The 14,238-nt window shown below is 40.1% G+C and overlaps 3 protein-coding genes across 3 annotated transcripts; all 3 read right to left on the reverse strand.

The window, feature by feature from the left end:
* Positions 1-2,679: 2,679 nt before the first annotated feature.
* On the reverse strand, positions 2,680-3,081 carry F5891DRAFT_1193916 (uncharacterized protein; the record flags this gene model as incomplete). Its single annotated transcript, XM_041367851.1, has 1 exon — positions 2,680-3,081. One exon carries the CDS (start codon positions 3,079-3,081, stop codon positions 2,680-2,682), a length of 402 nt encoding a protein of 133 aa, XP_041221307.1.
* A 9,089-nt stretch (positions 3,082-12,170) lies between these two features.
* Positions 12,171-12,624, reverse strand: F5891DRAFT_1130508 (uncharacterized protein; the record flags this gene model as incomplete). Its single annotated transcript, XM_041364542.1, has 2 exons — positions 12,171-12,485; positions 12,547-12,624. The coding sequence occupies 2 exons, from the start codon at positions 12,622-12,624 to the stop codon at positions 12,171-12,173; spliced, it is 393 nt and encodes a 130-aa protein (XP_041221308.1).
* A 910-nt stretch (positions 12,625-13,534) lies between these two features.
* Positions 13,535-13,868, reverse strand: F5891DRAFT_932428 (uncharacterized protein; the record flags this gene model as incomplete). Its single annotated transcript, XM_041373984.1, has 2 exons — positions 13,535-13,667; positions 13,720-13,868. Coding segments are annotated over 2 exons (282 nt in total), but the record flags the coding sequence as incomplete, so codon positions are not given.
* Positions 13,869-14,238: the final 370 nt, after the last annotated feature.

Raw genomic sequence — 14,238 nt, forward strand, 5'->3', positions numbered from 1 at the left:
CGCACATCTTTCACTGCCTGCAGAGTCAATATATCATGGTTCAGAACTGCATGCTGACATGCACAAAACATGTTTTATACATGAACATGGTAAATATCTAGCTTGTAATACCCTTCATAATGGGTGACTTTCTGTAGGCAAAAATAATATAGAATATAATATAATTTCATGTATTAGAAAGGTGTGCCACAATGCTGGGTGACATTTCATCACTGTTTGAAATCCATCAAGGGTCTACCCCCCTACAGATTATTCTAACAGGAATAAACTCAAACTTGCCTTTTCGGGATCACTCACATTAGTGATATCCACTGACATAATCTTACCTTCTGTTGTCCAGCGCTATTTGATACTTCACAGTTTCCTCATATACAATGGCAACTACTGTGTGCCTATACAAACTTGTATAGGCTCACAGAATTTGCATACTTTCTTTCTTTCTATAGGCACTAGTTTGGCTGCTTTGTGATGAGTCAGACATTTGAGCCTCACATTAGCACTCACCACTCACCGCCCACCAGGGGACAATGTCCTACATGTTCTGGCTCGCAAATAAAGCTTGCCATGGATTTAGAAGGAGCTACGCACGGCAAAGGTATTATCATCATGTTTGATGTCTGTTAATGCAGTCTTGTTGAGTCAGCTCAGTTCCCACCAGTACAGTAGCTGCAACAATGAGTGCAGATTCTTTGTCGTCAATTACTTCTGTCTCTATGATATGTTGCAATGCTTGATATTGATATAAAATATCATCTATGATATATATATTCCATTGGCCTATGGTTTGGTTTTTCATACAGAATATCTGATTGCGTAACTTGGAAAATGATTTTCAAAGTCCGATATATGATAGTGCATATTATTTTGCCTATGGGAAGTCACCCAATAGCCTATAGTTGTGCCTAGAATTTTCTTTGCAGCACTCATAATTTATTTGAGTATTTTCAGGCTCAAAATGAGTGCAATGCTACTTAACATTCAAAATGATATTTATACTTCTGAAAGATTGGTTTCAAACTCACAATTCTCCACTTAGTCAGTAATTTCTCACACCTCCTATAATTTTCTCATACATTTTCACATGTTCTGAAACATGCTTTATGACATATCCTAACATACATATTACATAATCAGTATGTTTTGTGTCACATCTTGAACATGTTTGCTTATGCGAGCCTTTCATTTTACATAGCCACAGAGCACAGCCACTAATGATGACTTGAAAGATTCCAGAATATTCTATCAGACACCACTAGAGTTTGATGGAATGGTCTGGAAAATTTCATGACATTCTTTGAAACTTTAATAGTAGATTAGTAATCTATAGCATAGCCACTAGTAGAGTAGTATATAAGGGGCTCATTTTCCACTCTAATAAAGAGAGCTCCCAAGTTATCAAAGAGCCCATTTTCTTGTATTACCTAAGCTTTAGTGTAAATGAGTGAGTGAAAATAAGAAGAGTGACCATAAGGCTCTTTTTAGATTCTCACCTCTAAGATTACTGAGTGACACTGAGTGAAATATTAAGTTATTTTATTTCACTTTTGACACTGTTTCCCACGACATACAGAAGTATATTTGAGGCCACCATTGAGTCATACTTTTATACTAGCTGGTACATGGTTATCAGTTGTCTAATGCGGATATATTTAAGTTCTCTTTCAGACACTGGAAATCAATTCTGTGGGGAGAATATACATATTTTCATTAGCAAGGGACAACAAATAAGACTAACAGTCAGTCACTAATATTAAGAACTTGGCCAACTTAAGTCTACATCAAGAGGGTGTACTCTGTTGTTTCAAAGTCACATATTGGACACCTATGAGAGATGATGTGGCATCCAATTGGGGGTCTGCAACAGACTATTCAGAACCTGGGGGTGCTTCCCTACCATGCACAGTAAGTCGCTTATTTTTAGATACATCTGATATTGATATAATGAGAAGAAGACACTTCCCTTTGGGTCCAACACCTCAATGCTAAATACAAAAGTTGAATTCTATCACAACCTAGAGTCTTATTTTTGGTTGGCCTACCTCATCACCTGCAATTGTGTGGGTCCTGATCACACTTCTAGCAGCAGCAACAGGATAGGCCATCTCCATATTTGCCAGTGTCTACTTGAACTGCTACTGGTTGATGTTGCTGTTGTGTATTGGGATCTGGAAAAAGGGGAACATCTCCGATGCAGTCTGCACTGACAAATCATATTTCAAAGTCCGCAATTATATGATGCTACAGCCTGACAACATCCATGAGGACAGAATCACTAAGACATCTTGTACACTTTAGTACTAGGCTTGCTGACATCAAAGGAACGAACAGCTGTGATAAGATGAATATTGGACGTGAAAGGAAAGGTAAAGTGCCAATTATCAATGTGTCATTGAACACTTAGTATTTGGCATCGATATTAGGAGTGCTACTGACAAACACTTAGTGTTTGAGTTTTGCCTGGTTGAACATCTAGTGTTTAACTTGATGGATCTGCTCACTCTTATCAAACACTTAGCACTTGATGTCGAGACTACTGATCATAAAGTTGAAGTTGTATGTTGACTATCATCGACTGCACATAGAATCCTTGGTTTCATCTTGAAGAAAAATACATCTGCTTGCACCAATATGTCAGCCCTAGTCTTGTCGATATGGAATTTAATGTCCTCATCCAACTCATCATCTTTCAGACTCCTGCTCACAAACCTTTTCACTTCCACAAGAAGGCAAGCATTTGCTGCAGTTATTAGTCACCCTCCATAGCGATATGTACTTCTCCTCTGGTTGAGACACAGCTGTGAGATGGACAATGGTAAAATCCATCAAAACACTCCTAGCATCTTTTTTGAGGAGAGTTGATCTGAAAGAGATATCCCCCTCTCCAACCTCAGGTTCATGGTCCTCATCATTGATGTTGTTATCGAGTACTTGCATGCCTTCTGCAACTGTATGCTCTCCTTGTGCTGTCTTTTCCAAGTCTTCTACCTCTTCAGGATCATCACCATCATCTGTGCCTTCAAGTTGGTCATTATGCTCTATGATCCAAACTGAAAATTGAGGCACTACGATCAAGTTTGGCATACTGGCCACAAGATTGAAGAACCTCCATCAAATCAAACTCAAAATGCAAAAGCTAGAGTCAAAAATCCAGAATATTTCAATCCTGGAATATCCAATCCATCCGACCAGGACAGGACTACAATAAGTTGGTAGTAGATGCACATTAAGGAAACATGATGATTCAGGCTTACCGACAATTTCTCCATTTGACAGAGCTGAAATGACACACTGATTTCAAAGGATAACTTGAGTGATACATTGAAGCAATCTATGGATCAAAAATCAGGTTTCAGTTTACGTCCCTAAGTCTCTGTAGATTGCCTTACATGATCATGATACAACCCACACTACAGATTCACTGGATGATACTGTGTATATAGCCGGTTCCTAGAGAGTGGTCTCGTTGAGGTTGACAGGCAGGTAAATACCTGTGGAAATGTGCTCGGAAGAGACTTTAAGATTCTTTCTGCTGATAAATGTAAATAGAATGCGAAGGTCACGAAATGGACACATCATGTGAGCCACCCTTCAAGTTTGATAGATTGAACTTCTCAACTGTTCTGCATGATTGGGGCGATGAAGGATATACTAAGTGAGGATTGGATGGGTATGGAGACTGTGAATCAAGTTGAATCAAGATGGAAAGGAGAAACAGGAGAGTATATAGGTCCTGGTTGCACTCAAAAGCACTGAGAATAAAATCTGAGACTTGCTTGATCAGCAGCAAGATTCACCTGTGATAAGGCAATGACATGATCGTTGCTCCAACAAACTGGTGTTTATTTCCTTGGTATTGGTGTCCATACCTCCACACTGTTGCTGTGTAGATTTGATTTGGGCACAAGTATCAGTGAATAACAAAAATTCATGAGCTTCAGCTGTGGCTTAAACTTTGCAGAGATAGGGCTAAGATGGGCTTCAAGTTCAATATTCAGGGCAAGGGGAAGGGCGATTGTCTGCATGTCCAGCCGACAACTATAAAGATTACCCTACAACATATCCTTGAAGGATGAGCAGCTCAAATGACTGACAGAGTCATCTGTGAAATTGAAAAGATTGATATTGACATTGAGACCTTGGAGAGCATGAGTTTTAAAATTTAAGGCACGCTGTGTAGACATGGTTTGCATACTCTGTATACTACTCTACAGCAAGTTATAAGGTGCCAGTGAGGGATCTCCAGACCTTGGATCTCAGCTGATCAGAACTGGCATGGTAGACCCTGAGACAAGCAATGAGAGAAAGTTCTTGTATTGTGAAAGATTGCTTAAAAGTTGTGATACTCACTTAATGTCTTGGTAGGGCCAAGAGATTGGTTCATATATTCCATGATCGACAACATAATATTCCTGAACAATACAGTGAAAGCAGCCTCGTGCAGCATTGGCTCTAGTGAGAGTTCATCGATGTTAGTAGAGTGTGATAACCATATTCGACACAGAATTGTGACAAGAATGGAAAGTCATAGGAAGGCAGTTGATAAGTTGGTGAACAAGACAAACTGAAACCAATTGGGCTGGAAGTTGGTTGAGAAACCAAGATAAGTAAAGAGCAAAGATCTCTCAGGCAAGGCTGACAACTTTGAAAACCATGATCTGTATAAAACACATCTTAAAAGACAGAAACTTCTCCATTACTAGTATGAGTGGATTTGAGATGAAAAAGAGATAAATTTGGTTGCATCTGATGCACACAGCCATATTTTGGGAATCAATAAGATCAGGAGATGGTATTTCAGTGAGCTATATGCACTTGAACAAATTACATGATGAAATGTTGTAGAAATTGGTCAATATGAGAAACTACTAACAGCATTCATACTGTAATTTATGTTGGCTTTCAGCCAACTTCGAGGGCGGAGAAGTAGTAATTGCAGTATCGCTATTGGATGAGAAGGGATATATTCTATAAGCTATGGAGACATGAGTCGGATGCATGTACTCAATGCTATTGAAAGAAGTGGTTATGACTAGTAGGACCATTCTTGTTGGAATGGCAAACTTGGGCGTCTATGGAAACAAAAACGTTGATGTGGTGAAATAACATAAAAACATCCAATACATGCACCTGGGCAACTTGGACAAAGACACTCATAATTGAATCTCTGAACTGTGCTCAACATCATTAATCATCAGTAAAATGTTGCAGCTCATTCCAAGCACCACACCCCTTCAAACTTTTGAAGATCATGAGAACACTATAAGGGCAGTTGTAGTGTTCCCTAATAAACAATAAATAGTTACAGGCTTGGAGGACAAGACACTTTGTCTGTGGGACTTGGAGATTGGCGCCATATTGAAGAAGATGAAATGGCACAGAAGTGGGGTGCAGGCACTGGCAGTATCATCAGCTGGGCAGGTAATAGCAAGTGGTAATGAAAATGGAGAGGTCATTGCCTGACACAGTGGAATTGGCAAATCCATCACTTAACTCATTGAAGTCCACTCTTTAAGGCAATTATCTCTTCAGATTTTTCTCCAAACAGTATGGTGTTGGCCACTGGTTCATACAAGCACATGGTGAAGTTTTGGTGTATGAATACATGGCAGATGCAAGGAGAACCAATCAATTGACATCTTTATCTCAACTGCATTCAATATTCCCATTTGCTGAACTTCTTGCTGTCGCAACATCTGCAAATATCCACATTTATGATACAGGTATAAAGCAACATGTTGCATTTTTCAAGGAATATGCCCTCTCCTTCGCATAGACATTCAATGGCACACACCTTCTTTCAGCAGACAGGAATCACATGCAGGAATGAGATGCATTGACCTGGCAGCAGGTTAGTCATCCATTGGACTGCACTCACAGTATCAACATCATTGCTATTTATTCCAGTGGCACCCTCATTACTTATGCATCTAATGATAATCTTGTCCATCTCTGGTGGCTCTCATATCAATGGATAATTGCCATCTTCCAGCACTCATCTAACCTGACATGTGTTGCATTCTCTGTGGACGGCAAGCACATCCTCAGCGGAGGTGAAGGTAAAAAGATCTCAGAGTGGGCAGTACCTAGCAACACTAATTCGAAGGCAAGTGTCCATCTTTAACTCATATAGACTGATTTAAGCATCCTTTGTGCAGATCCTGGCAATCATGATAGCCTGCAACACATGTGTAATTGGAGATCTGTCTGCCGCTAAAGAGTTGCTCGCACAAGACATCTACACTAATAACAACAACTATACTTCATATGCCAATCAGTCATTCATCATGGCCCATAAACATGCCTGGGACTGCACCTTTGAGGATGTGATCATGGTGAGATGGACTGACCTGTGATTGCTCAAATAGCTAACCCTCATCCATGACACAGTTCATCAGCATACAGCCCTCATTGACAGGTTATATCTCTAAAGGTATTGCCCTGTGTGGAAATAGCCACATATATGAAGCAAGGACAGCGTTTGGTGGCACATCCATGTTCACCAACCAAGGTCCAGCCACCAACCAATCTCTTCTGTTGATCAAGGTAGCTCACATTTGTCTTGCATACTCACTGCTTTATTTTGTATTTTAGGCCATCATGCTCTTCAATGCAGACCAACATGAAGAAGCAATGCTGCTTATCAAAGAGCTGGCTACTGCTTGTCCGAATGTTGATCCTCTTGGGTGTTGTGTTATGAAGGCAAGTATTATGTGGCTATGCTTGGTCATCAACACTGATCTTTGCCACTCACACATTAGACATATTTATGTGTTAAGATCAGAATCAAAGCCTTGGATGGTGTGCATTACAATGAAGCTGCTGATCACTTCACTGCCACTGTCAACTCTACTGCACTCTTATTGAAATATGTTCATTTCTTTGACTTAGAATTCAAGGAACAATGTAGCATACTCTATGTCACCAATGGAGATATTGCCCTAGCTGCTAGCAATTATGACAGGGCTATTGACATATACTTGGCGGTAATCAACCTGAATTCTGCATCTGAAGCTATGTATCTTTGCAAATCATAGTAAGGCAAAGTTAGGCAAAATTTTATGGATGAAAGCACTTCTCGATGCACAGAAGATACAATGGCAGCTATCCATTTTATAATTGATGCTCATTATGGCAATACATAGGTCATCAAACTCAATTCTCTGTCTTATCTTGGGTATAATTTGAAGCACACAGAGTTTCATGGTGCACAGTGCTATGATGAAGCAATTCTGGCCTTCCAGACGATGCTCTTGATGTTGGACAATGCATCCAATATTCAGACACAAAGTAAACCTCTTATAACACATCTGTTGACATGGTTAACTCTTTCTCTAGAACTGCGCCAGCAGTATCTCAGACCTTCTGAAGTGATACACTATTCAATAGGTGGTTGATGCACAACTCAACAATGCTCTTCTGTGTGTACTTGATACCACCACCAGTCTCTTATGTAATTGAGTAACACTGATAAGGGCCTTCCAAATGAGTAAAGAGTATGAAGAGCTTGTGTCATCAACAATCACGCATACAGACTTACACATGAAACACATTGAAGAAGTGGTGAAGACATACCTCCAATATGCCATGCTATCACATAGGTGGGAAGTGAGAGAGCCACTGCTGCAGGATATTCAGGGCAAGGGAGTATATAACTTAGAGTCGTATCCAGTTGACGGCATGACAAAGCTGCAGTCCTTCTGCAAAGCTGCTCATAATGCAGGGTATGCCTGGGTATGGAGTGATACATGCTGCATTGATAAGAGCGACAATAATGAACTTCAAGAATCAGTCAACTCAATGTCCATGTGGTATCACCACTCTGCGCTCACAATTATTTACCAGTTGGATGTTCTGCTTTTGTCAAACTCTGGTGCACTGGAAAATAGTGCCTAAAACACGTGCAGATGGACGGTTCAAGAATTTATTGCTTCCAAAGTCATTCTTTTTTATCAGAACAATTGGACTCTTTATCGTAATGATTGCACTCCCAACCACAAGGATTTCATCACAATCATGCAGGAGATGAAGGACGGGATGGGCATAGACCAACCAACCATTGTGGCCTTCCATCCCAGTATGCATAACGCCTGAGAAAAACTTCATTGGGCATCAACCTGTATTATCATACATCAGGAAGATATACCATACTTGTTGTTTGGCATTCTTGGTGCCCACCTGCCTATAGATTATGGCAAGAAGTAGGACAAGGCTCTTGGGTGGCTCCTGTATGAGAATGTGGCTTGGTCAGGAGACATCACTGGCCTTGATTGGGTCAGAAAATCATCAGAGTTCAACAGCTATCTACCACTCCTACCCAAAGATGAAATTCAGTCAGCAGTTTCTTCACTGCAAAAGACAGTGGCTGCTAATTTTGCTCCAAACTTTATACTCTGCTTTGAAGCATGAGTGCCCCTTTCTTTGCAGCACAAAGACTGCATCTGCCTTATATTACATTCAATGTCACAGAAGTCAGATGCTGGGTGGGCAATCCAGTCCCAGAAACTCATTTCACATATGGAGTAAAGGCAGACATACTTCACGACTTGCTTATCACCACCGGAGAGACCCTGGTTCAATTCTGGCCAGCAAGGCCCACTAAACAAAAATTTCTCCTTGTCTGTCCCTGGGATCTGTCCCTCCTGGAGATACCTGACTGTGCAGACTTGCCTGAATTTCTAGAACTGTCTCATTATACAGACAATACATACTGGAAGCATGAAAGACTTTTTCAGCATGAAAAATCTTGAAAAAATCCTAAAAAAGGTTTAAATAAATTTCATGATTCTGTCGCCTGCAAAATGCTAGTTAAAATGTGAACTTTCTATCTACTTTTGCTTGGTGCAAAAAGTTGATCTTGGTTAAATCTTAAGTCACTGTTCATCCACAATATTGTCTCAATACGTAGTTTAACCATTTGAACAATTTTTTCTCTGGTACAAACCTAGACAAAACTTTGACTTTGTGCTATGATAGTGAATAAACTTTTGAATAAATTTTATCAACATTTTTTTGACCATAAAAGTTGATGTTTTTATCACCCTTTTGTTGATGTTTTTGTTACCTAGATATCTTGGATGAATTTTTTATAATGCATTAGATAATATTCAATGTAGTAATCAAGCTTAGATCAACATTTTGTCTCTCACTTTTGTTTACCTTTGTTCAAGATTCAAGCAGACTTCTTATGCCATTATTATTTTATATCAAAAACAATGCAATGCATTAACTTTGTTACAGTTAGATATATTAATCTTACTGTGAATCAAAAGTTTGTTGGGATTTAAAATGCTTTCAGGAGAGAATTTTGTGTTGTAACATCAGTTAAAGCTTATTAGTATTTTAAGTGTGGTCAGGAGAAGGATTTAAAATGATATTACTAATCTATAACAAATGAGATGTTCCGATCCAACTCTATCATGCACAATGGTCTTGCATCATATATGTGCATTGCAGCAGCAGTGGGCCCTCTCCAGCCTCCATCACTTGTCAGATGGTAATCTCATGCTGAGGATGTTGAGCAGCCACTTTCCTCCTGCATTATAAACACTGTATGAGCTCCTCAGGTGACAAACTTGCAAGCTCTGTCCACAGGACCTCAAAATGTCACAAAATGGCATTAACACTTTGACCTTCAGTTGTGCCTCTGACCACTTACATCCAATGTGCTGGGCAGCATCACACAGGACAGAAACAGTCAAACAGTTCAGATTGCTTTCAGAGGACACAGGTGATGATGCAGTAAACCACAACAGATTATGTACAGCGACAGTTTTTGAGTGCCACAAATCAGTAGTAAATTCAGGTCCACAAATATTGAATTTTACTAATCACAGATGTCGATCCACACCTGTGTGGATGGCAATCCCAACTATGTAGATGGCAATCCTAACTATGTGGATGGCAATCCCAACAATTAATTACACCTTTCTTCATCCACCACTCTCAATACATCATCAGTGAACCAACCCAGCTGCAGCAATGCCTAACATTAATTATCTTTTCTCATTTTGATCCTATTGTTGAAGTTGCTGCAGTAAAAGATAAACAGGTACATTTTCTTCTGGTCCATGTTCAATTTTCATTGTTCAATGATTTCTGTGCAGGCCACCACTGTTTGTTATTTGATGTCCCAAACAAGACCGCATAAGAAGGTGAAATGAATGCAGTCGTAACAGCAAGACCAGGCATTGATATTGCAAGATCAGCCTGTCATTGATGCAAAAGTGTTCATGATGACATACTCCCTGCTTCTGATACTAGTACTGCCCCACTGAGTGCAGAAACTGTGCAATCACCACCTATACAGGCCTGCCAGTGGGCATGTTTTGTACTTTTCCTCTGCTGTACATATCTGCACAGTAGTTGTCACTAATAAATACATGTAGTACAGATGCAGTACATGGTTATTTATTTCATTATTACTTCATCATCTCTCTCTTGATGTATTTTCCTGATAGGATGTCTATCTGGCATTTTAAAGACCTTTTCAGAATTACACTCCACTTTCAAAGTCATGTATGGAGTATTCTTGATGGTCCTCTGCTCATGTTCTGTCCATGGTTATTGTTCGGTCACTATTGTCATGATTCACACTTCATGCTGCATCTTTCGCCCAGCTCTTACGTTTCTCTTAGACCAAGGTAAGTTTTGAAAAGGCTCAAACTATGAGATCTTTGGGTTTAATGGTAGCATTGAGTCCTCCCATAAATATGTTTCCATGGTCCTTTAAGTCCAAATGTTCCGAATTCCTGGATCATTCAACAGAACCTCCTGAAACTAAAAGCAACTCTGAACCTACTGGCTCAGTGTAGTGGTACATTGTTATCCAGCGATTTTGAGTGCTTCGAGCCAATGCAACTACATATGTGGAAGGGATTGCATGAATTGGAAAAATACTGTGACCCTCTGTGTCTAAGTGACAGTAATGTTGTCCATCAAATATTGTATTCAGATACTATACCTCATAGTCTCCTATGTTCACTGGTACACCAGCATGTCCATCTCTTCTTTTGAATGGCTTGGCGAATATGCTTCTCCAAGCGACTTGTGAGCAAAATATGAATCACAGGAAGTTCAGGATCATGAAGAGCTTCTACAAGGAGGTGGATCAGATCAGTGACTGTTACAGGCTGGCATTCATCAAGGGCATTGACAACAAACACCGAAGGTGGACACTCCCACAGCTTGAAATGCAGGTGCCAGAGAAGCTGGCAAAATAAGGCCTTCATCTGATCATGAAGAGACTTACTGGAGTCTAGAACCTGCAGATTCTTGTGGATAGCTCTGTTCATGTCCTTCTGGATGCTGGGAAAATTGCCCACAAGCTGGTAGGCAAGGGTCACAAAGAAATATTTGGTTGTGCTACATTTGTATGCTTGTGCGAGAAAAAGAATGTCCCTGCGAGCCTTGTTTCAATTTTTGTCTCCTCTGTCATTTTCAGACCTCGGCCACAATAAATGCCAAGGTCCATCAAATATTGTATTCAGATACCGTACCTCATAGTCTCCCATGTGCAGTACAGATGAGACACCTGTATCGGAACATCTCATTTGTTATAGATTAGTAATATCATTTTAAATCCTTCTCCTGACCACACTTAAAATACTAATAAGCTTTAACTGATGTTACAACACAAAATTCTCTCCTGAAAGCATTTTAAATCCCAACAAACTTTTGATTCACAGTAAGATTAATATATCTAACTGTAACAAAGTTAATGCATTGCATTGTTTTTGATATAAAATAATAATGGCATAAGAAGTCTGCTTGAATCTTGAACAAAGGTAAACAAAAGTGAGAGACAAAATGTTGATCTAAGCTTGATTACTACATTGAATATTATCTAATGCATTATAAAAAATTCATCCAAGATATCTAGGTAACAAAAACATCAACAAAAGGGTGATAAAAACATCAACTTTTATGGTCAAAAAAATGTTGATAAAATTTATTCAAAAGTTTATTCACTATCATAGCACAAAGTCAAAGTTTTGTCTAGGTTTGTACCAGAGAAAAAATTGTTCAAATGGTTAAACTACGTATTGAGACAATATTGTGGATGAACAGTGACTTAAGATTTAACCAAGATCAACTTTTTGCACCAAGCAAAAGTAGATAGAAAGTTCACATTTTAACTAGCATTTTGCAGGCGACAGAATCATGAAATTTATTTAAACCTTTTTTAGGATTTTTTCAAGATTTTTCATGCTGAAAAAGTCTTTCATGCTTCCAGTGACAGTGTGGCCAGTCCCGCTGATATACATGGGGTGCCAGTCTAATTGGCACTTGTGATTATGGGCATGTCCGTGGAATGTGCCCACCATCATGCATAGATTGAGTGAGTGTGTGTGTGGACCCGAAGAACTGGCACTCAACATCTTTGAAAATGCACAACTGATGTCATAAGCACATGAGCCATTCTGCCCATATACAGCCATTAGATGATCAAGTATTGTGAGTGGATACTTCGCTCTAAAAATTATTAGCTCTACTAGTACTAGCATATGGTGCCGGTGGCATCGAGACTCACAACTCTCCGCTGCGAACCATATTACAAGTCAGCAAGACAAAATGGTGACGGCATGCAGCGATAAAAATCCCAGATTCATCAAATACTGAAAACATTTTCTTGTGTTGTTCAGGTCCTGCGTTCCGCCAATGGGCAGTGCAATTGAAAGGTTTTTGGCCAAGGACTTCTGAGTCTTCGTCGTCATGCATGTCCTCCCAGTCATTAACACCGTCATTCTTGTCAAGTGCCTGGTCATAAGGTTACTATTATGCAGATTTACAAATGACAGAAACCTACTGCTCTTGACCTCACTTCATCTTTGAACTTATCTACTGCATTGTGATCAACCCAGTAGTCTGTTCTAGGCTGATGGGAATCGTCACGAGACACAGAGTCATGAGTTGAAGATGCCCAGCACTTTAGGCTATTATTGCTGTCAATGGTGGCAAACCATTCAAATTGGAGTTATGGTTCATCTTCCAGTTTATACGTACACGGTGGACATGCATTCAACAGCCGCCAGTTTGGGGTGTCATGCTTGAGCGCCTGCTTTAGCAATACATCAACCCGATGAAGAATTTCAAGAAACGTGTCATAAGCAGCCAAAAATTGAGAGCGGAGATAAGGTCAATACAGCATCTGAAAAACGGACTGAATTGCAATAAACAACAAACTAAACTATACAAACATCATGTAAGTGGCACAGCATTCTGCATTGCGCCTGGATGCTGAATCAGGGACAAGTCTGGTGAGCCTGCCGATAGGCTGCAAGGGTATGAAGACTGATAGCAACATTCGGAAATAAGGGTGCACAACCAAGATAACCAAGGTAAATCAATGTTTCGTTGGGATACATATGGCATGGTAGGGCTTGGAATGAATCTTGGCGATGAACTATTGGTTGAACTTGAGTCAATATGAGTGGCGAGAACAACTAGACCTACAGAAAGTATCAACGAGCTCGATGTCGCTGAGTACCAGGACAGCATTGAGAGAAGGGTCTTCGTTTTATACCACAGATGCTGATGAAGGCATACCATCGCCTGAATCACGAGATTGGTAGTCCAGATAGGCATTAACAAACTTGTCCATTTGCATATCCCAATGGTTGTTTTGAAGCTCAATGCGATCATGTCGAGTCCTAGGGCCCACATAGTGGCTGACAGTATAATAATCAGTGCATATATATATATAAAGGGATACAATCCTACAATCCTGATAAGTCTGCCATGGTGCGAGATAGCCCTTGAAGAGCCTCATATTCGCCACCTTCATGGCTGAGGTCAAATCCCTCATCACTGGGTGCCGGCACATATGGCATGCTGCCATTGTCAGTAATCATACCATAATCAGCCATCATGCTCTCAATATTCTCTTGGTCCACCGCAGATAGTTCTAAGTTACCATTAGCTCCAGTAGGCATACAAAAATTGAGACATACCTCGAAGGTCAGACAAACACCTAGCATCAACAGCTTCCCTGCGCACTTTTTGAGATGCTGCAGTGAGAACATCTGAAGTACACTGTAAGCATCTGAAACCATGTGTAACAGCCAATTTAGACAGACCGTTGATTTTAGTAGACCTCTGAAAATGAGACATCGAAACCACAGTCCAGTGTGCTGAAACAAAAGCAGAGTAGACAGCAGTAAGTGTAAGACAACCATCCATGTTGCAACCGTGAAGGAAGGGGACAGACACATTGCAACCACAAGGGAAGGGGACAGATAT

This window comes from Suillus fuscotomentosus (genome assembly GCF_016647785.1).
Source record: "Suillus fuscotomentosus strain FC203 chromosome Unknown F5891scaffold_63, whole genome shotgun sequence".
Classification (NCBI taxonomy): domain Eukaryota; kingdom Fungi; phylum Basidiomycota; class Agaricomycetes; order Boletales; family Suillaceae; genus Suillus; species Suillus fuscotomentosus.